This window comes from Acyrthosiphon pisum, chromosome A1 (genome assembly GCF_005508785.2).
Source record: "Acyrthosiphon pisum isolate AL4f chromosome A1, pea_aphid_22Mar2018_4r6ur, whole genome shotgun sequence".
Classification (NCBI taxonomy): Eukaryota; Metazoa; Arthropoda; class Insecta; order Hemiptera; family Aphididae; genus Acyrthosiphon; species Acyrthosiphon pisum.
Window position 1 is genome coordinate 126,885,701 of NC_042494.1, and position 25,122 is coordinate 126,910,822.

Genomic DNA, 25,122 nt, shown 5'->3' on the forward strand with positions numbered 1-25,122 from the left:
GTGTCCTAAGAAACCTGCACCACTCCACGTTAGTGCCCGATATAATTAACGCGTTGGCTGAATTAGGTCACAGTGTCAAATTTGTTCACAACGTCAAAAACAAAGATAAAAGCCCCCTTCCTCTATTCTTTGTAGAGGTTAAACCTCAAGACAATAACAACGACATTCTGGGCATCTCTTCGCTTCTCAATACAAAATTTTCTATCGAGAAACCACACATCAAAAAAAGAGGTCCTCATCAATGTCACAATTGTCAAGATTATGGACACACGAAAAAAAATTGCCATCACCATCCAAGATGCGTCAAATGCGGGGAAGACCATCACACGGAAGACTACACCAAAGACCGCAGCAGTCCTGCAAAATGCGCCTTGTGCTCCAAGGACCACACCACAAATTACAAGGGCTGCCCGGCATTCAAGGCCGCTTTCAAAAAAGCCTATCCGAGAGTCCCTCGGAAAGGCCCGATTTCCAATCCTCATCAAACCACACACAAATCATAAGCAGAAGCCACCAGAAATCAAAGTCCACATCCCAATCAAGTTGGCGAAATTTTTTCTAGTTTCATTTCTAATTTGAGCTCACTAATCAATCCCCTCATCTCCTCTGTACTTAAATTCACTGATTGCTACAGGTATTCTTTCTCCATAATTATCTCCGTCACACCAAATTACTGCTCATTATAATTTATCACACATTTACACTCCACTTGGAGATAGTAAATATAAGATAACAATAATCTGTTACTATTAAAATGTTTATTCACGTGCTGGGTGTTACCACTGGGTAATTCCCCAAATCATAATATTCATAGTTACTTGTTTTGTATTCTTTTATCTCATCTAATTAATGTGCACATTTGTTGTATAGATTGTAGATTGTCTTTTACTCATTAATAAAAAAAAAAAAATTGTAAATGAAAAAAAAAATATTATAAACAATCAAAATGTTATTAAATAACATTTCATAACATGATATTATTATTTATTATAAATGTACCAAAAGATTTTATAGCTATTTGATACACGTCTACAACCTGCAGATACAAATAAAAAAAAAAACATTGGAAAGAAATCACGATTTTAAAATATAACCTACCTAGGTAGATCTTTTTTGATATAAATAATTGTATAAAATATAATTATTTTGGGATATATATTATTATAAGGTGCAATTCGTCGAATGTGAAATAAATTTAAAAAATGTCCATAACCAACAACTGCCTAACACGGAATTTACATCAATTACTGACTAGGTGCACTATAACGAAACGGATTGTTTAATAAGCGTTATCCCGTAGGTAAACGTTATAATAGATAGTTAATATATTATAATTATTATATAGTCTGTCTTACTTGGGATAAGTGACGTTTGGCAGCGGCTTCAAGAAACACCTTTGTCGAAGTATGCCTTCCCACAGCTGCACTCCTATGATGCCAAATATGAAGAACACGAAGAAACACAACAGCAGCACATTACCCAACATCGGCAAAGTGTCCAAAAGCAACATGACCAATATGCGCATACCTGTAACAATGCAAATACAAACGGACAGGTTTCAGCAATGGACGTACGCAAATTGTGCAGGTTACGACTTACGACTATAATTGGGCTCAATATTATTATTATTATAATTATTATTATTATTTATTACAGTCGAGTCTCGAAAATTCGAAAACCTCGATAACTCTAACTTTTTTCTTACCACCCCTCGAAGTGTTTTTAACTGGTGTTTGAGAGGTTGAACTCGAAACATATACATTAATCGAATTTATTTTTATGTCCCTCGAGATTCGAGTTATTGAGACTCCACTGAATTAATCGACGATAAATTAGTATTTTGTCATCAACAGTAGTATGTTAATCAAAACGCCTCCGTCATAAACTTTATTCAAATGTATAAGCGGTCAGTCGAACATCCAAAGGATCGTCAATTCTAGCGATATCAATAAATGATTATAATATAAAATGTTTTTCGATGCAAATCATGTGAAAAGAGTTGGATACACATATTATTGTGTTACAAAAATGGCAACAATAATGGTCGTGTCTATCGGACCGCGTCGGCTTTGATCGCATTAGAAATGTATCAAGGTCAACATTAACTTTATATTACTATAACTATTACAAATAAACAATTGTAAACCGTTAAATATAAAAATATAAGAATATAAGAATGTATAAGTAAAATTCTAGTTGTTTTAACGACATTATTTAATAATATTTGGACGTCGAGCGGAGATACGAATCTGTTGGTTTTACAATGATTTGTGTTTTTGTCTCTAAAGACACTTTTTCTAGCCCAATGCACAAAACTGTTTCAATATTAAGTGTGGTTTCTGGTTTCAAATTATATCTAGTCTGTACTTAGATTAAATTAAATTCCCAGTCCTTTTCAAAATTATCGGGGGGGGAAAACAGATTACGGAAAAAACGAAATTCTTTACGAAACACCAGTTTACGACAAAATCGATTTTGTTATTTTGTTGTTATTCAATAAGCAATAGCTGCACGTTAGGTTAGGTAGTATTGGGTACTTGCAAAATATTCACCAAATATTTATATTAGCATTTTTTTTTTATATACTATGGTATAATTGTCATGATATTATAATGTTATATGGACCTTTTCAAGCTATTTATTTATATAAAAATTATTTCAGACATTTTACTATAACTTACCTAAATTATTATTTTCCATACACAATGAAAATTACAGGTATAAATATAATCATAAATTAATAAACAAACAATGATTAGCAAAGTAGTATAACTATGGATTGTACCACACACTTAATTTTAATATATTATTATATGCGGGTAACAGTGACATATTATAACTAAACTGAACTCCGTCTAAGTATAACAAATTATTATTTTCTTTCTAAGCTAAGCTATAAGTATAGAAACTAATAGGGTTTAACAATAGTTTATAATAAAATTCACCTATTAGGTCTTATCAACTTAATATTATTTATCAAATATACTATGTTTTTTAACCGATGGTAAAAGTAATTAAACTTATCTTATAATATATAAAATGATGCTCAAATTATATATTTTGAAGGAATAATTAAATAAATTTGATTTCAATTTTCAAACTGTACTATAATAATATTACAATCTGTTAAATGCTGACAATTAAAAAATGTTGACAGTTAAAAATGTATTAATTATCGCTGCGAAGTTTCAATCGGAAAAATAAAAAAGGCCAAATCGATTACTCGGAAATAGTGTAAATAGGAGCAAAGTTAGAATTTATCGGTGCGGTATATTTGTAAATTAGACACGACACAATCATTTCGAATTCTTCGATCTATAAATGCAAATTAATTACGATATTGTTGTTTGGAACATTTGATAATATTATGATTAATGCAAAAACAAAGGGCAATTTAGATTCCGATTGCTATTGAACTTAAATTAATTACATTATAACATCGAATTAATATTTTTACACTTTAGTTCAGTTCTAATATTTTATAAATATTTTATATTAATTTAACACTTTATTGACTTTTTTAATATTCGAATAAATAGAATTGAATAGTGCCCACCCATAATATAATACGATATGATTAAACACTCGTTCCGAGTACCCAAATCAAACATACTTTTACTTTAATATTATAATAATATTATAATCTATTTCGTTATTATAATAATAATATTATATTCTTTAAAACGATGTCAAAACCGTAACGCGAATTAATCATTGCCCGGCCAACGGTTGGTTATGTAATCAATCATTCTTTTTTATTATTATTATTAGTATCTACCTTGTGAATAATGCAATGCAATAATTTCCTAACATCTTCGTGTAACTCGAAACTGCGCGCACTGCCTTTATAGTAATATTATATTATTATAACGTTTTATTAGCGAGTTGCCTTCACAGTCCTTTCAGCCCACGGGAACAGTCTTTGTTCCGCATAATTTCCGCCTCCTGCATAAAGTCCGACAGAAAGCCATCGTCTGCAGTTGTTCTTTAATGTAATGTTAGAGCTCGTCTGGGAGGTGGTTCGTGTGCAATGCATAAATTTCAGTAGGCATAGAGACGATGCGGTTATTACAGCGTTTATACTGCAGCTAATTTTAGTCTGAAACCATTATACTGAAACTTCAAATGAATTATAATATTACGTGAATGTCAAAATACGCGTATTTAGGACGGTCGCGTTTTAAACGTGTCTTATATAAGCCAGAGGATATCGAAATTCCTTGAATCCACTGAGAACGCAGATGATCGGCGGTGATCCCATACTGATTTATTATGGAATCGTCGAACATTATCTTTATTTATTGTTTTCAGAGGACACTAAAAAATCAAACGAGTCTTGAAAAAGAACATGCCGGATGGATGTATTTTATTGTATAAATAATATTAAGAATTAAATAGCGTTATTTTCGATATTAAAATGTTATAATAATATTATATAAAGTGTAATTGAAGGCTTTGGAGCTGATGCGTTTTTAGCACAAAAACACACTTCTTACAGGAAAAACTCTCACGCCCTGTAAAAAAAAATCGGATTTCGTTAACTTTGTTTGATTATTTAAAAGAAGAGAAAATTTTGCAGATTCGGTCGGATCGAATCCCGATTTTCAAAATTATAATTATGGAAGCTAAAATAGGCATTTTAATAGTGCACAATATTTGTTTTATTTTAACGTATTTTTCTAACTCTACTCAAAGTACCTACAATGAAAATTCGCCTCAATCCTATCTGAAAAAGTTCTTTTCTTTCGAATAAAAAAAATATGAATATTCTACACGTCGGCGAGACGTGTGAGATTTTGCTGTGATGTCATTTTTAATGATATAATACACCCATCAACCATGGAAAATAGGTATCTGGCAGTAGATTGTTGGGAGAAGTATTACAATTATGGTAGCAACTAAAATATAAAATATAATTTTCAAATTGTATAGAATTGATACACCCTGAAGGCAATAGCAATTAATATACACAGTTTATACGTGTATTCGAAATGTTACATTATTTTGGCTTTTGCGTGAGTTGAAACGAAAACAAATTACGGAAAACGGATATATATTTACGCAACGACAGTTTTTTTTTTACAAAATCGATTTAATTTATTCGTTGTGATACAATAGTAAATAACTGTGGGGACATGAAATGTTCATCAAATATTTACATAAGCATTATGTCTAAGGATACGAAATTTTCAAACTATTTTCGTTCTATTTATATATAAAGACGTTAGACATTATTGACTATTTTTGTATATTCTTCCATATCATTAACACTATATAGACGCATATAGTTTGCCGTCACGACGACATCACTTCTTCGGAAACACACCCACAAACTTTTTGATCCCATTTCGTACACGGTTTTTTGAATATACCTATATACTATATAGATACCTGTGCAATACCACGAAAACTGCTGTTGAGTTAAATTGTGTGTTATAAATGCGACTGGAAATGCTTTAAAATGTTGTTAGCGGAGTTAACGTAGACAGATAACTGCGAATGTTGCTCAGAATGGCATTCCAAGTTTTAACAACTTGTGTAGGTTGTCTGCGAAGAAAATTGTTCGGAAAGTCAGTAGAAAGACACAATTTAGGTATCGAATTCAAGTTGTTCAAGATTTATGATCCGTTGCACTGTTGTAATTTAGGTCTATAAAGAGTTGAAGTAAGTTTCTATTAAATGATCTATGACACGTTCAAAAACATTACTATTAGGTAGGTATATGAATTTTTATCATCGTTATTATAATATGGACGTAAGCAAATTCAATTGTATATACTTAGTTGGTACCTATAATGTGTTTTATTATCATTTTTTTTTTTTTATATAACAATTTAATATTTTAAGATCCAATTTGATTCATAAGATTATTCTATTGTATCAATAGGCACACATTAATTGAACAAAAAAAAAACGAATACGATTTAGTACAAAATACTAAAATACTATATTGGTATAAATTGGTTTTGTATTTTTTTTTTCATGGAACATTTAATATAATTACCACTATTATTTCAAATTTCAACCACTCATGATTCGAAATGGCATTTTTCATTTTTTTCGTCATTTTGTACAGCCACAATTTTTCTGACAACATCTTACTCCAAATGAACATATTATATGACATGAAATAAATAGGTACCACCTACACACCACTAAATGAAGAAAACGTCGTTGAACATAGTTCCTTTGGTAATTGATTATGTCCTTTTCCTAAGTCTACTTTTAAGGCTCAGTCATTTATTTTCTACATACCTAAGTGCTTTTAGTGAATTAGGTCTGGTTCTTATGTTATCTGTTAGTCCACTAAAACAAGCTGAGCATGGCATATTGTATCATTTCTTATACGCACAACACCAACAAATATACGAGATCACACCACTAAGTAGTTGGACTTGATTTGAGCACGATCATTATATTAAGTTACGAAATATTTTGCAATCTAGTCTTGTAACATGTTATAGGCTCCAAGATAAGTCGTAGCCCAGTGTAAAGCGTACTATAGTTCAAAAATATGTATTGATTGTAAAATAAGTTTAATACTTTTAAATTATTATTTATTGACAAATCAGAAACTGTTTCCAATCGTTCTGTGTTTGGCAAATTAATGGCTAAAATTGTCTTTAAATGTGACGTAAATATACAAAAGTTACTGAATTTCCACTCGCAAATGTGAAATTATGTGTTTCAAAGACATTCTAGATGGATTAGTTATTTTTGACTTAATCGATATTTTTTTAAGGCAACATAACTGCTGAATATAAAAATATGTTCCATCTAAAAATATATCATAGTTCGTCGAGTTATCAAAAAAACCGAAGATTATACGACATTACTATATTAGACAAAAGAAAAAGATATGCACTGAAATATACTCAACTTCAGAGTCATACATATTATATGGCAGTATATATATAATATATCACCAAGATCATGAATCTGTGCAGAGGTCGTCTCGGATTAGTGTTATTTAGTATTATTGCACATTCGACACCACTTTGACATTGCCTTTATGGTACTTCAAAACAATTGGTCGATATTAAAATACTCCAAACTTAATATGTCGATGGATAAAGTTTATTCATTTGATATGATTTTTTTATTCGTTGGAAATGTTAAAACGTAAAAAGTTATGAACGATATAATATCGGTATTTTATTAAATGTGAATCTCAGCACTGAAACAGAATTTTATTTTATAGTAGGCAGGTAGTTCCCTACTAAGCCACGTCATATTTGTAAATATATTTTCACGCCTTTCAAAATCCTGATCTTCATATTTTCTATTATTGTATTTATTGAAAACTTACCAACAAAAATGTTTGGTTCAGCGTTTCGAAAATGTATAGAATAAAATAAAATGAGATGGAGATTTCAGACCCATTTCTCGCAGTCATAGGTAGGGTGAGTAATAAATTATATCAAAAATAAAAATAATAAAAAACTGCTTATTTTATATTGTTAAAAGTTTACTTTGTATTTCTTCAGAATAATTACATGGGTACTTTTTGTTTTTCCAGAGTTGTAATTGTTTTTCCATATTTTATATTCAAACGCCATATTATTGTCTCCTTTTAAAAACTAAACGAGGAATTCCGTAGTGTGTTTGTTATTCATTTATAATAGTCTACACTCGAGCAAGGTATCATTAATATTATTAATTTACACAATATACGACATTATACGTGTGTAGGTTGGGAACAATACATGTCCGGGACTTAAAGGGTAATAATTTATCTACACAAAAGTGAGGATCAGTAGACAAAAATGTTGTCAATAATTACTTTCTTTTTATGCCAATTATATATCGGTACAAAACGAAAATAATATCCGGAATAGGTTACAATGAAGTTAGTTAGCTACAACTAACTTTACAACAGTGTACAGGTTCGTGCTGAATGGGTTATTAATATAACGACGTTGTTCATCGGCACAATAATCTATCAAAGTTTCCTATATTATATTGTAACATCGTATAATACATCGAAGAAACAATTTACGAAACTAGTGCGTATAGTGCCGATGAGTGTTTATTCGCTAACCTCGGTGCAGGATTTTAAATTATTCATGACAATAATAAAGAATTAATTATTTTGAAAATGTATTCGTCTTATATAGTAACGAACTTTGCATTAAACTCGAGCGATTATAGATACGATCTCAATCTTCCTTACAGTGTATGTAAACTACCACCAGACACAAAAACCACTACTCGACATAATATAATAATATACACTAGGTATACAATTTCTCCAATTATTTTAACGATATTATATGATATTAATGCTAACAGAATATTATTTTGTATTATTACATTATAAACTATTAAAGTATTAAGTATTAAGATTTGCATTGTTGATATTATGTAAATTATAGAAATAAGTACGATTATAATAATAACCTTAACATAATAACGTCAAATAGAATATCATATCTTATAGTAGATACCTACTAGATACTCAAAAGTTACAGATTTTATATATAAGTAAATTTCAAAAGATTATATTGCGTCCGCACAAAACAATAATAATAAATATTATGACAAAAATATTAATTTTATACTTGTCACAAAATAAGTGTCTTAATTCAGCCAAACAGTTTCTCCGCATAAGTTATTCAGTAAATTGTGTCATTTCAGTTTTCATACCATTTTTTTTTCTAAATTAACGTAAATAATTAAAAATGTTTTTTTCTGTTTTTAAGTTTTAATATTGACTTACCTACATAATTTTATTGTAATCAAAATCTCCCCCCCCATGTTGGTAGTTTTTATCAAGAAACATAAAATAAATTAGCTTTTGTTTAAATTAAAAATACAAAAGTTCAAAAGTTCAAATGCAATCGATTTACTGCTATAATAAGATCATTATTAATACATGAAATGATAAAAAAAAACCTATAAATAATGGATACGGAACTTAACCCTCGCGACCGTATGACAATATGTACATGTATATTTCTGTTGAAAACAAATTTTAATTTTTCGATATTTTTACTTAACGTAAGAAAGAATTGGAGCATGATTACATCCCATAAACGATGTTTAAAGAAATAAAAAAAAAAAACAGTTTTCAAGCAAAAAAAAAAGCGTTTGCTGATTTCTCGCTTCGTTCAAGCTCTACAAACACTAACTTTTTGCATGTTATAGATAGTCGAACGATTATTTTGTGAGATATAAAAACAAACAAATAAACATTACAAATTGTATTTAAAAAAAAGTACTTTCTAATATGTTTTGTTGCATATTACATAATATATTATGTAATATTGAAGACATTTTATTTTTATTTGAAATTTTCGTACAGCTGGGTTCGACGTCATAAAATTAAAAAAAAAAACAATTCTACAATTTGTCAAATGATATATCTATTTAAAAATTTAGATGGACAATATTATTGTTGTTTTTTAACTTAAATTTGTTAAAATCGACTTGGTTCGTAGATGGAAATATAATCTACCCTAATGAATAATAATGTGACACACAGAATCATTTTGTTTTGACGGATGCCTAATAAAACGGCTTAAGTTAAATTTAAACAATTTTATTTAATATGAAGAACCAGAAAATTGTTGAATAAGTTTAAATAAGATATGCCATAATTAGAATTTTTTAAAATGTAGCAATATTTTGTTTTTTAGCGGGAAAATATTAGTACTCATTAATCAAGTTGTTAAAACCCATGTTTGAAAGTCACTTTAATAGGACTTTACTTTATTTATTGTAAAATATATAAAAGAAGACACTTTATTTATGAGTCCAATAAAAGTCCCAATAAGGTACTTAATACGACCAACATATTATGACAGTAGGTAGGTAGTCAATAAGGCTTCAACCACAAATATCTATGCCAATAAAATGTTAAAAAAAAATTAAGTATTTTAATACAAATATATATATAAAAAAAATGCCGTTTATTGAGGGTTTCCTTGAGTAGTGGCAATAAACATTTAGTATGTAAACAAAGGTCTTTTTGTTTTCGTTTGGCTAAACATTATCTACGTTTTCTGACAATAGATCGATATATTTTTACTATCCTTTTTGCGCTTTTGAACATTATGGTCTGCCGTTAATATATTGATTTTAGATTAATATACAGAATTTAAACATTTTATTTTCCATTTCGAAGTTTTAGTCTTGTTAACATTGTACATTTATAACAATATTATTATGTATTACCTGTTTGAATATTTCAGAATAAAAATGTCTATACATTTGTAACATATTTTCCTCAGTTGTACTACAACACTCATATATTTCGATTTTTGATACGGTATATTTTGTCTATATATGTGCCTATTATGTAATAAACCATAATGTCGTAAATATTTTAAAATCTAAGGTTTATGTCAACAATTTTCAACTGTGATATTTTATAAATTTGGTGAACTAAATGGCTGACGTGAAATTATTATTTTATTTTTACGTCACAACCGAACGACGGTCTGTCTTCTTGCTTGATTAATTTTCAGTATATACTCATAAAACATGCCACCGTAGAGATTATTTATATAGCCGAATCCCCATATTGAATTTCGATAACCCAAATATATTTTTACTGCACAAAACGCGTCATGTGATCGATGCTATGGCAACGGAATCCGTCAAAAAGAGAAATCCGACGAGAATAATAATATTATGAGTTAATCTGCATCATATTTTGTTACCAGTATACAGACTCTTTGTCGTGCACATTATAAATTTATAAATGTGTTTGCACACCTAATATAATAAATAATTTATTACGCCCGTAATAATTTATTGTATTAGACCGTTGCCAATGATTCACGCGTACACACATACTTGGACGATTTAAAATGTGAAAACTAAATTCTACTCACTTGGAATTCGGTTGATGGCTCTAAGCGGCCTCAGCACCCTTATTGTTCGTATAGCAGAGAAATTTATGTTCTCCACGTTCAAACAGTACTCCAAAGCACTGAAAAGCGAGAGAATAAAAATTTTAATAACAACAAAAAAAATTCAACAACACATTATATCATGCGGTAAATAGCGAAACGACGACGCTTAATCCGCGTGATCAACGGGAATTTTAAAACGCGCATGTTTAGGGTAACCCATTACCCATTAATTACGAGCGCGGATGATATATTGTAATTACGGTACGAAATAAAACAGTAAAATGATAACAGTTTATTAACGTATTTTAAAATCGTTTCGTACCCTGCGATGACGATGAAAAAATCTAATCTGTTCCAGGAGTCTGCGAGGTATGTGCAGGGGCCGTACGCTCCCATGGCGATCATTTTCACGATCATTTCCAGCGAAAAAAATGCGAATATGAAGTCGTCGAACACCTGTAAGCATTCGTTATTACCGTGCATTAGAGTCACGCCACATACATTACAGTAAACATTTATATAATTAAAAATATATCTCATTACTTGTAGAATTCTGCATCTTCTGGATATGCATTGATCGTCGACGCATGGTTGATACATGCCCAAGGTAACACAGTTCAGTAGTATGACCAGCATGCTTGCTCTCTCGAACCACGTGTATAAGGGTTGGTTAAGGAAAAAATGTTTTCAAGACGTTTATACACAATTTAAACAACATGTTATAATATATATATATATATATATATAAGCATGTATTTTTTCAATAGGTTTATTATTATTATTCAACATATTATGATTTCAAAAACATTTTCGGAGAATTTTTTATGGTTGAACCATCAAACATTTTGAGCACTTCAAAAATGTACTATTGACCTTAAATATAAACGCATATTTTTTCAATATTTTACAGTTTTAGTAGAGACTTTAACGCAAAACAATGATTTCGATTTATTCAATCTGTTATAATCCGATCATGCTCGCATAGGTACGTTTAATTCAACAATGAACTTTTCTCTACAGCGGTATATATCTGTTAGAACTATATAGATAGGTATGTATTTAGATATCCCATACCGTCATCGATCGTCATCGACGATAAACGATAATGATAATATTGATAACTATTTTCTTAGTAAATAGGTAGTAATAATATATAAAGTTAAAGTATAATAGCTGTTAAGCAAAAGCTTATTTCATAATATATATTTTGTTTTAATAAGCTTATTCTGATACTGAAGTACCTTATTGGTCGATAATTGGAGAAAAAACATTTAATTAAGCCTTATCTAACCGACGTAAACCGATATCGAATTGTTCATAATTAATAATAAATATAAAATATAATATTGTTATAACTTATAAAGTTGAAGGATAAACACGATGGCATGGTGTTTTTATTTAACAAGGATTATAAATAAAAACAAATTAAGAATTTGTTAAAAGAATAAAAAAAGTATTCAATAGTAAAATACCATTCAAATACTTCAAAATGAAAAGCATTTAAAAAAGTATTCAATACAGAAAAAAGTATTTGAATAATTTTACTCAAATACATTAACTCAAATACTTTACAACACTGCAAACTGCGACATACGAAAACAGCCAAAACCTTTGGATGTCGGTGAGATAGAGCAATAATGTCATCTGATCAATCCATCTAGACCACTCCCCCAATTAAAATTGTCAGCAACAAAATCACAAAATCAGCAGACAAAAATATTAGGTTTGTAAATAGTTTCACCTTAATATTTTAATTTCGTAATGCTTTAATTTAAAAGTGTTTTTTGTACATTGGGATTAGTTTATAAGTTCATATCATACGATTTCTGTACAATGTAAAGACGTTAATCAACTGAAATTAATAATATTTAGTTCAATATAAATATGCCTAGCGTTTTCACTAATCAACACTATTTTGGTTCAATTTTTTACTGTGCTTTTTGGTATTAGCATAATTTATACATAATAATATATGGACATTTTTTTGTTGTAGGAGAGGTTTAAGATATTTTGATAAAATCCAAAAAAACTTCTGCGTTCTTTACTTCCCCCCCCCCCCAACCCTATTTTACCTATGATTGTATGTATAAGTGTTATATAGTTGAAAATGGTAATATTCTGAGTAAAAAAATACGCAAAATAATGAGTGGTCGTTTTTTCTATCCTATGTAAACTCGAGTCTCGAATACATGTGAATAATACGAATATTATGCTTTTAATAAAATATGAAGAACTGCGTTAATGCTATGTATACTACATATACTTATCCAACCACCTAACCTAACTACGTAAAATACGTTCACATTACCAGTTGTAGTTGTATACAGTATAATCAACATAAAATAAAACATTTCTTAGTTTATTTATATTTTTTATTCAATATATGTTTCGGTGTTTAGCATTATTTGTAATATAATATAGCTAAACATAAACAACTAATGGTAATAATGGACATATTATTTTTTCAAGTTTGCCCCCTAAACTTCTACAATTATTGTTTTTCTAAAGTTTTTAACTGCATTGCATTTATTTATCAGATTGTTAACTGCCGCCGTTTTTGGCGTCTATACTATTATATTCCAATAAATGAATAAAAATAAGTAACGACTTCTAAGTTGGTTCTAAGACGTTGTTATCTTTATTTTATTTTTCATACATTATACATTTTTCACTGCTCGTTACGAACTGGAAATATGTCAAACATGTTGTAACTAATATATTTCAACGTTTCTTCTTTAATCAGATAATATGCTGTCTCCCCGTTGTCGGTATTGGTTTAAACGAGACTAATGGCGGTTTTATCGGTAACGGCATCAACAGGATGTCGGTTATCGCGTATCAATACAATATGGTCGTGTGCATGTTGATAAAAAAGAAAGAGGAAAATTTGCAAGGTATTCGTGTATAACGTCTAAGTAAAGAATATAAAAATAATAAAATACATGGTTTCGACATATTTAGTATATTATTAGTTGTATTATTATAATCGATAATTTTCGTAAGAGTTATACAACAAATGGCTCATTAAATGAGACATTACCCCTCGAATAGATAAGCTAGTTTATTGAAAAAAACCATATTAAGTAGGCATAATTAGAAATTACACGCCAAATATAACTCAAAATTTAACTATGGAGTATCATTATCTACTATTAACGAGTAAAACAGTTTTGTTATTTGATGATATTCAAAAATGTCATAATTGAAATCATTTATTACAACACGTTTCCAAAAATTGTTTTCGTACAAAATCTAGACGATACAGATAAAACATATTTCCGGCACATTTGTTTGAAATACAAATTAAAATGTGCGTCGGCACAGCACTTGAACAAATAATTTTACTCGTACCTGCTCACGTTTGATTACGTGGCTTTTAGCTACCAACCTCTGAAACCTACAAACATTTTGATTCAAAATCAAAAATAATTAATTAATGGATATTGTATCAGTATGTAACATAAAATAATAATGGTATAAACGCTACCTTATTGGGTTTTTTGTGAATTATTGATACGCTAATATTCTTCATTAAATTTAAGATTTGCAACTATTGTTTGAAAGTTTTGTGAAAAACGCTTTTAATCAGTTATTATATTTTGGCAGATACCTATTAGAAAACATGAAAAAACGTTCAAAATTCGATATATATATATGCTAAAAGGAAAAAAACATTTTACGTGAAAATAAGAAAAATTAATTTAGACGCTGTGTCAGTGTTTTCAAGCATAAAATATGTTTGAATCCTCTGAGAACATGTTGTTGTCCTTTCAAAACTAAATCAAAGCAATTTAATTTTTAAACTTAAATCTAAACAAAATATAAAGTTTGAATGTTTTCACATGCGGAAAAAATTCAATAAAGATTAAAACATGAGCATGAAGGGAAAATAATGAGATATCCACTTTGATGTAAATTTATTCTTGTTTAAATATAATAATATATCATTAATTATTATATATATTTATATTATACAACTAATATAATTAGGTATTATAGCATTAAATACCTAATAAAAATGTATAATAATGTTATTCTATAGACTGGAGACTTGCTAATTGTTTTTTTTTCTATTTAAAATACTATAATAACAACGTGTTACCTACTATTAATACAGAAAATACGACAACAATAATATATTCAAACGTTTAAGTTAAACAGGTTTCAGATAATATAATCAATACAAATCTTTAAATAAATGTGTATACTTAAAGACTAAAGATCATTTTAAACGACAAATTTAATAATATAATAATAAACTATCTATTTTATGTCACATGAATTTAGATTTTAGAGCTTAAATCCATGTTTTAATTATTACATAATCGTTTTTTAAATTATAGTTTAAAAAAATATATGAACATAATATACACATATATGAACAGTTTTGTTTCGTATAATTTAATAAACTAAATTTAGTTATTTATATGGTACCTATTTTAATATTAATATTAATATTTTATTCATTATGCAGTAATTTGGTCATAGTTAATTAAATATTACGTTACAACACATAGAATTTAAAACATAAACTGATGATAGTATATTTTATTATAAAATAAATATTAAAATTATTATTATAAAGCGCATTTTTTAATTCAGTAAATTGTTTGCATTCTATGTACCAAGTTACCCTTTGACATAAACGTTGAATTATTAAAATGTCTACTATGATAATATGATAAAGTATACAGGCACAATATATATTACTTATAAATCAAGGAACAAAAACTACAGATTAATCCTTAAATTGTTTCTCAACTTTAAATGGCATATTATACAAAATATGTCCATCCACGGAAAAAAAACGAATAGTTCTAAAAAAAACATAATATTGTTATTGTGGAGTTGACAAACAAAAATATGATTATAAACCACGAATAAAAGTATTTTTCAATTTCATACTATAGAGTGCTTGTATAAAATAATAATATATATAATTTTTTTTCAAAATAAGTTTACCACACTGAAATGCCATCTATACAATGATGGTTTCAACATAAAATATCACTATTATGAACTAACAAAAAATGTACAGAAATAACAAAGCATTGTTTACCGTAACGTCTCAAAGGATCTTTAAAAAATAATGTTGAAAACCATCAAGAAATTCGTTTAATTCAACTAAAAATTTTAAAATTAGTGAAATGTATCACATCTCGATTCGTGATGTTAAATAAGAAATTCTGTAATATTTTTTATACCTACAATAAGATGTAAACGTGGAAATAACATATTCAGTGGAGTATTGATTTAATAATATTTACCATTCATGTTAGGAATTTAAAAACGTTCTGATAATATATTATTATAGGCACATGTATTTGTATTTAGATAACGTGAGGTTTATGATAACTCAAAACTCACGAGCAAGAATTATTTTTGAATCATTAACATAGTTTTAATTCAAAAAATGATGTACATTTTAAAATATCAACTACCTGCCTAATATAAATAAATAATATACTATTTGCGATTCATAAATAAGAATATAAAGTAAAACACGAGGTTAGTGTAAAATCAAAGAATATAAAAAGCAAACTGACAATTAATGAGGCATAAAAATATTTGTTTTTGATATTAATATTAGGTTAGAACCGTCATCATATTAGTCAAATATTATTTGATTACAAATGAAATACTTTTCAGCTTCCAATACCTATTATATACATTAAATATAAATTACGATTTTGAATATGACTAAATGCCTGCCCCATTTAAGCTTAAGCATATACCTACTAATACTATTGTTTTATAATACAAGCCGCATTATTAATAATATATTATGCAATGTCAAAAGCATTTTACGCGCGATAAAATAATTTGCGGGCTCCACACATGCCTAATTCAATATTATTTTGTGTAACTTCAAAAATTACACGTACGTTTGAAAATTGTTGTAAACGATTGTAAAATGTTATTAATATTGATTTACAAATAGTTTCACATCTCATGATTTCCATATAGTAATTATTCGATCAAACAATGCAGGTATGTATATATATTGTGTAATATTATACCACCACGTAATTATATTACCACTTCATTAGAATTTTAAGTACTAAAAATTGCATTCGAATGTTATTCTTAGAGAAGTTATAAATGCATTTCCAGCAGAGTGTGTATGCCAGAGAGAGGGAAAGAGAGAAAGCCAATCACCACATTTTATGCAGTCGCTTTTAGTGTCAACCAATATTATACTCATTAGTCAGCTATTACTCGACTACGACCTTTTTTCGCTCAGAAGGGTACACATATCGATTTAAAACAAGTACACAAGTCCCTTGAAAAATTATCAAACTTATACATTTTACCTGACACAGTGGTCTGCTGCAGTGGATGTGTATTATGATATTATGCATTGGTACAAAATGTTTAGTGGGTATTAAACTTGATCGCATTTTTACGAAACATGTGTACCTAAGCGTGAAGCAGTCTTTTATACAATGATAATGATTTGTCATGTGCGAATACAATATTTGAATTATTTTTACGATTTAAGATGATTTTTTTCAGTGTACAGTTTTGCCACACTCTATCTGACAAATATTGTAATATATTATTGTGTTATTGGATATTTTTTTTAATAGTGTTTTAACAATATTAATAATATTATAGCCATAACCACAAAATATGTTGTTGCTATTGTATAATAATATAAATTAGATTGACTTTAAATTTCACCACCTAAGCAATCGAAAACCAAAATTTGGTAAGCAAAATATGTGTAATTATTTGTATATGATATTATGTAATATATATACAGTGTCAGGTGATAATTTTTCAGGCATCCTAACCCTCATTGTTCTCTTTAATAGAACATTTAATCGAATTTTGATTCTTAAAATTTGTATGCCTAAGGTCCATGTTTTCGAATTTCTGATATTTTGTGTACAACTTAAGGAGTGTCCCATGGCGATACAAACTTTTATTTTCCAAATGAAAACCACCCTTTTTTACACAAAATTATTTAGCGGATGATAATTTTTTTAATAGTTTTGATATATCTCAATCAAAATTCTAATCAGTAGTTTCTGAGTTATTACAACAAGAACAATTATAATTCTTAAAAATGGATTTACAAAAATATAAAATATATGCTGCATTTTAGATGTAGAATTCATTATACTTGAATCGTTTCTACAAATTATTTATATTGAGGTGAGTTATCTTGGCCCCGTCACTTACTCTAAACATACAAAAATTTATTTCAAATTATGTAATATCATTTGTAATCATTTGTAACCACCAAAAACAAATTTGTAACCTACTCACAACCGTCCAAAACCAAGTATCTATGTGGCGGGGCCGTGGTGACGTCACTTCGGCCCGCCATTACAGAAGGTCGACTTGCAGGTATTTGACCAAGTAGAAATTATATTGATATAAATCAATGTATAGTAATTTTTAACATTTTCAAATCATCTAAGCCTCCATATGACCATATCTATTTATCCTATTACCATAAACATATCCTTATCAATGCACACATTTGTATAGCTTAAAACTACGTCTTGCTCACATTTTGATTTGGATAGGTACATCAAAATTCTCAATAAATAAATAAATACCAGTTGAATAATTAAAAGTGAAAAAGAACGGTTACTATTTTAGAAAAATAGAAGTTTGTATTGTTACTGCAGAATCATTTTTAAGTAGTACAAAAAATCGCAGGTATTCAAAAATATGGTCCTTATGTATATTTGAAAATTCAAAAATCTGAATTTGAACATGATATTATGCAATAATATTTATGCATTTTAAATATGGTTAACATATTCAAAAAAATTCACTCTGCACCTATATATTATAATATAATATATAATAATTGTGCAATATTATCACACTATAATATGTACTTATATTTACAATGACACGTCACTGAAATAAAAAAAATATTTTGGTAATATTTATTGCATCACAAGCAAGATAACACTTTACTCAGACGTAAATTTAATTTTTATTGACTACTATAGTGCCGTGAATGATATAAGTTTTAACTGTGGTTAACTCGTACATGGTTATTATTTATTCTAATATTATGCGTGGTTTATCAGCCGCAGATGTCGTATATTTGGCACACCTTCAATATTTAAGTTTAATTTCAATGTCGAATATCGTTTAATCTTCCAACTCTATACAGCACGAATAAGGTATCTATACCTATATTATGCAACCTATAATTATTATTAACACATTTTCATAACTACATCATAAGTATTTAACCGGTTGATTTGTCTACTTCAAATATATAACTACACGAGTTTTGCGATGCGTAATATACGAATAATAATATAATTACACGTGTAAAAAACTGCAAGAAAAGCTCCATGTTCCTCTTGATATAATCCACTCGCACTACTATAATAATAGAACTGCAGCAAGTATACAGCGCTACTTATTTCTTAATCGCGATCCAAGGCCTTCTACACTTTTATGTTATACGCTTTTATAGTCAAACTTTTATGAAACGAACGGAAAATAAAACAGAATCGTTAAGTCAGTCACTCACCCTCGTCGATTACTTTATTGCTGGTCCGCTGCAGCGTCTTAACAAACGGACCGGAGGAGTAAGACCGGATATCGTTATTTTTAGTGATGTTATGTATACCGTATACAACTCGAAGCATAATAAAATTGTTATGGTTTTAATGGTAAACGGACCAAATCTCCACAAACACAAATCTCCCCTTTTGTCCGCGTGCACGGACCTAATTGTGCAATACATTTATTTTTTACCAATGTAATAACTAGTTATGTGTTACTTGTGTAAGAAGTGCACTGGGAATGCTCACAACGACGAAAAAAAAAACACACAAACCAATACATAACATCTAACTTAAGTTTTTTGGAAATCAAACCATTAAGTAATATTGTAAATAATAGTAAAAGTGAATCACATCAAAAATAAATCAAACAATTGAAATAGTTGAAATCGTTATTGTTTTAGAAAAAAATTGCTATTACCGTTATGGTCGTCTAAATATGTACTTAGTACAGTCATACACTACATGATATATCTTTATATGATTATACACTAACTGATTCTCTAAACACCGTCTAGTTTTCTCAAAAAGATTTATCACATTTTACTGATATCATTTGAAGTCATTTGAAAAAAATGTATATCTTTTATTGATTTACGTCGTTATTATATTCCTTAAGTTTCTACATTTTTGAACCATAACACACACGTTTAATAAAATATTTTAATGAAAAATGCTCTCTGAGAATTTTTATGAATAAAGCAAAATTTCCAACTAGAAGTTCATTTTTACCTTAAGTTTTGAAAAGCACAGTATAAGAGATTTAGATAGTACCTATATATTTCAACATTTTGCAACGAATCCCACCACTTGTGCCACTCCACTTCTCGATCCATCTAATTACTAATTATTCTTTCAAAATTAAATTTTTATACATATAGATGATTTCGGAAAAATATTCAGAATATGAATAATTCAAAATGTAAGTATGTTTTCATCCAATAATGTAAAAACATACAAAATTATAACACTAAAAAATAGTAAAAAAATTTTTTTAAAAATGTTATTTTCTATAGTGACTTCAACCCATCAAACAAATAAAACGTTAATAGAGATAATCATTTTTTTACTTTTAAAACGCTCGCTCTGTATATAATATATATATTACTACCTATTTATTGTATATTTTACAAAATGTACATTCTCATCGTGTCCGAGCACGAAATACACTCGTCGATCCGAGGAGATGTCCGACGTCCGCTATAATAATTTAGTAATATATTATAGTGGTGGAGGATTGTTTTTGTTTATCTTATATTTTTATTTTCCTCGCCGTCTAGCCGTGTACATGCGCTATACTGTATAGCACTGAGTTCACAGACAGCTCCGATTTCATTCCTCTTCCGCCTCTATAATATATTATGTATACTATTCTCGTGAGCTATTTAACTTTCCATAAAAACCAACTACTTTCATTACTGTTTGTTCGGCTTTATTTTTTTTCAAAAAATAAAAAAAATTAATAAATAAAAATGTCAAAAGCGCTTTTTTTGGCAGTCAAGTTTTTATTCGGCTTTACGGGAGAGACGAAGAGTCGTATGTTTATTTTATGCAATTCGTATATTACAAAGTATATATTATGTATAAAATATAATATATATATATGCATGTCATGTATATACGATAAAAAAATAAAACACAAACGTATTATACGTCTCTTTTTGCCTGATTCGATACGAGAAACGAAAAAAAAAGTAGAGAATATTATAATAATTTTTCACGCCATTAAACGAGTAAATCGCATTCGTCGTATACAACGGATTAATTTTCGAAATGTAAACGGTTTGGTTTTATAGCGAACTGCGCTGCAGATATTCGATTACCGTGTATCGAAAGACAATAATATATTTGTGATACTCGGAAAACCTATTATCATTTATCTCCACAACACCCATTTGTATAATAGTGATTAATTTATCACCGAACGATCGTTCGAAAGTTTAGACGAGAGAAAAAGTTCAGATGGAACGTTTTGTGTGACTCTACGAGATACCCCTCCAGTGTTAGTCCATTCTGCTCATCTATAATTGTTTAAAAAAAAAAAAAGTATGTAAATAACTAATGACTGCATTGATTAGGTATTCGATTTTTAAAAATAAAAATTATCAGAGAAAAATGTTGATTCAAAATATGAAAGTTAGGTAAATATTTAGTAAATATATTAATTTTTTTTTTTGTATTGACATTTGATTTAAAAAAAATTATTTTCAAAGTCCATAAGTATACCCATAGAATGACTCTCATGTAAGTGTTAAAACAATGCTATACAACGGAACTGCTGAACAACTTCTTGACAACTCGCAAGACATTAGGTGATTCAAACGCTTGAAACCGTATGAATTACTTTGACTATTGAAGTGATTTAGCCTATGGAAAGGTGGAGCAACTTCATTGGGATTACAACACTATAAAGCCAAACATGTTTGCTTATAGATATATTATACATGCAGAAGTTTAACGTATATATAGATATATACAAATTGATCATATTATACTAGCTAGGTTTATAATCAGACTTAGCGGGCAAAAATAAAATAATTATAAAATATAAGATGCTATGTATACTGTATAGGTGTATCCAGTGGGGGGGGGGGGGGGGGTCGAGATAAAAAAAAAGTAAACCTAGGTACCTGCACATTAAAAGAATAAATAACAAAATATAGGTAATATATAATTAGATACAACAGCGTATCTATAAATAAATATAATTTAAGTACAAACTTAGTATTATTAAAATAGGTAGGTATACGATTAATACATTAGTAAGTATATTAAATTATTAAGTGGAAAATATAAAGATTCTAATTTTCAAAGCGAACATTTTGTAATATTTTTTATAACAATTATTATATTGGTTTGTTGAACCTTTTTTTCGCCTACCTACATATAGTTGTTAGCATACCTTTTAAAAAGTTGAAATGACGCCCCTGAATAATTAAACAATTCATTTAATTTTTTTTATATTTCCTTGTAACGCGCTACCTAACGTTAGGAAGTCTATTTTATAAAATTTTTAAAAAAGGCCTATGAGGGGATCTGTCCCCCACATCTCCCACTTGTATTATATGCCTCTGGTAATATCTCGAGTTTAAAGTTCAGTTCACGGGAAAGTCTGCGTCCGTGTTCTTCGCGTTATAAACTGATTCGACCGTTATGGGAAATCTGCCAGTGGAGGATTGGACATTATAGCACTTGGTAAATCAAATATTATTTTCATTTATTTAAAAAACATGTCTGTAACCAATGGACACAAATAAAATAAATTCATTAATAAAAATAATTTGATTTAATATAGTGGATATACTTTTATATATTATAATGTATTAGTTATGTTACGTACCTATATTGTCTATGTACAGCGTAGCGCACAGTAGTATTGACGATATAATTAATAAGGCAACTAGTATATTATAACATGCTAGGACCATTGTAAAAGCGTAGTATAAAACAATTAAGCCATAAAAGTGTCGTCACACGTATCTTTTTGGGAAGGTCAACACTCATACGGAATAGGATACGAGTCGACCAGCATACCAAGTACGAGACTCGAACTCTGTCTCATGACCGAATTTGGCCACTACTACGACCACCCACTCCGAAGGACTCGATCTTATATATATATACGAGCCCATGACAAGAACTCGTTGGACACAACTCACAGTCTTAGACTTTATATTAGAGTCGTAACACCACTCACAGCCTTAGATTTTATATTAGAGTCATAACACCACTCACTTCTCCACCATCATAGTTTATATTATTGTAATTTTGTACTTTGTTAAAATAAACACTCATCATCATAACCTAGTACATCAAGTATTCATTTCTGCGTTGATGTATATATCGACGTCAGTTGGGACGTAGCAGTTATCAATTTAGAGACCGGATTTTTATGTTTTTACATATCTTTACTGAGAGTATGCAGCTCCAATTGGATAAGCTTTCTCGACGATATATTTATCTATAAACTGATATACAAATTTTTTTAGCGCATAAAATAGAATATTTTAAGGTTAAAGAATATTTTGTGTAAAAAACATGTCTTAGGAATATATTGCCATATTGGGTTCAAGTTTGAATATTTTATAAAAATCTAATAGATAATAAAACAAATTTTATTTTTATTATTTAAAACTTGTTATTATTATTATTTTTTTTTTGTTTAACTTTGAGTTATTTTAATACATAATATTATTCTGTTGTTGAACTATATGCAATATTTTTTTTATTTTTAATATTATTATTTTTTGAATTCATAAGGCTGAATTATTTAATTTTGAGTTTGAATACATAATATTATTCTGTTAATGAATTATATATGCAATAATTTTTTTATTTTAGTATTATTATTTTTTGAATTCGTAAGTTTGTGTTACAACAGTTAAATATAGGTACACCAGTATGACAGTATATCACCCTATTATTATATATTAAATATAACCGTTTATTTTTATAAACTGTTACTTTTATTCGTTTTTTCAGTGTTTGATACATTTTTAAGAAAAAAATATTCTTTTTCATAAAAGAATATTTTTGCATATAAAAGATTATTTTGATGAAATAATAGAGCATAGAATCATCTTATTTTCAAGATTTTAAGCGCATCCGGTTTCTAGTTATCATGTATACCTTGTATCCTTATAAATTGTATTAATAAAAACCTCTGGTCGTTTAAATAAAAATGCCTCAGGGCAATTAAAAAAAATGTAGCTACCCATTATATAGTTAAACTTATTTTTAAAATGCATAACATTCCAATTGCTGAATAGCAACTCAATATTTTATCTGTAGGTAGGTATTTAAAAAAAAATAATGAACGAAATATAAAATATGAACTTATAGAATTTCCAAATGCATTAAATAATTTGTGAATGTATTGATCAACGACTGCTATGCAATTTTAATACATTGTCCCCATAAAGTATTGATTTATTAGTAGTATGCATACTTGTGGTTAGAGTTACAGTTAAAGGCCAAGTAATATAGACCTTCTTTAGTATGATGACAGTATAAAGGTTATCACTCATAGATATTTTATATACTCATATCTATATTAAATAATATAAATGTATATATTCAAAGTTTATAATAAGTTTCTACCTAAATGAGTATTAACTATTAATGCTACAATAATATTTTGAAACAAATCTTGACTGCATTTACACCAGTTTTTAAACTCAATTTATTTGTCTACTCTAATAGTTAAAAAAAAAGATTAAGCATCATATAATATAATATGAAATAAGGGATAATATTGATTTTTTAACATCTAATTAATTTTCAATTTAACTTACACTGTCACCTAAAATTATAAAAATATTAAATATTAATATTTGAAAAATCTTTTAATTATAATAAATAGACTATTTTTCAACGTTAAAATTAATATAGTTTTGAGGAAATTATATTTTTTTACACATTTGTTCTTTTCGAAATGTAGGTTACCTAACCTATAAGGTATAACAAAAATACTCCATACAATTATACAAGTATTTACAAACTATAATAAATTATGGTAAATAAAAGTTTTTTTTTTTTTTTTTGTTGTATTAATAATAAAGTCCTGTTGTGATATATAATAATATACACTGAAAAAAACTTAAAAAAAAAACATAACTTATGGAATAAGTCATAAGTCTTATTTAAAGTTTGAAAAATAGCATTTGTTAAATAAGAATAAAATTACATTATTTAATTATGTAAAAATGTATGGTAAT

General features: G+C 28.2%; 1 protein-coding gene across 5 annotated transcripts in view; it reads right to left on the reverse strand.

The window, feature by feature from the left end:
- The window catches only part of LOC100166077 (voltage-dependent T-type calcium channel subunit alpha-1H), a 459,662-nt gene that overhangs the window by 210,710 nt on the left and 223,830 nt on the right, over positions 1-25,122 (reverse strand). For all 5 annotated transcript variants that reach the window (XM_029488267.1, XM_029488266.1, XM_016804685.2 and 2 more), the window contains exons 3-6: positions 11,403-11,514; positions 11,182-11,315; positions 10,839-10,936; positions 1,356-1,527 (exon numbers count right to left, since the gene is read on the reverse strand). In XM_029488267.1, the coding sequence (XP_029344127.1) occupies positions 1,356-1,527; positions 10,839-10,936; positions 11,182-11,315; positions 11,403-11,514 (516 nt within the window). The remainder of the gene's footprint in view (positions 1-1,355; positions 1,528-10,838; positions 10,937-11,181; positions 11,316-11,402; positions 11,515-25,122) is intronic.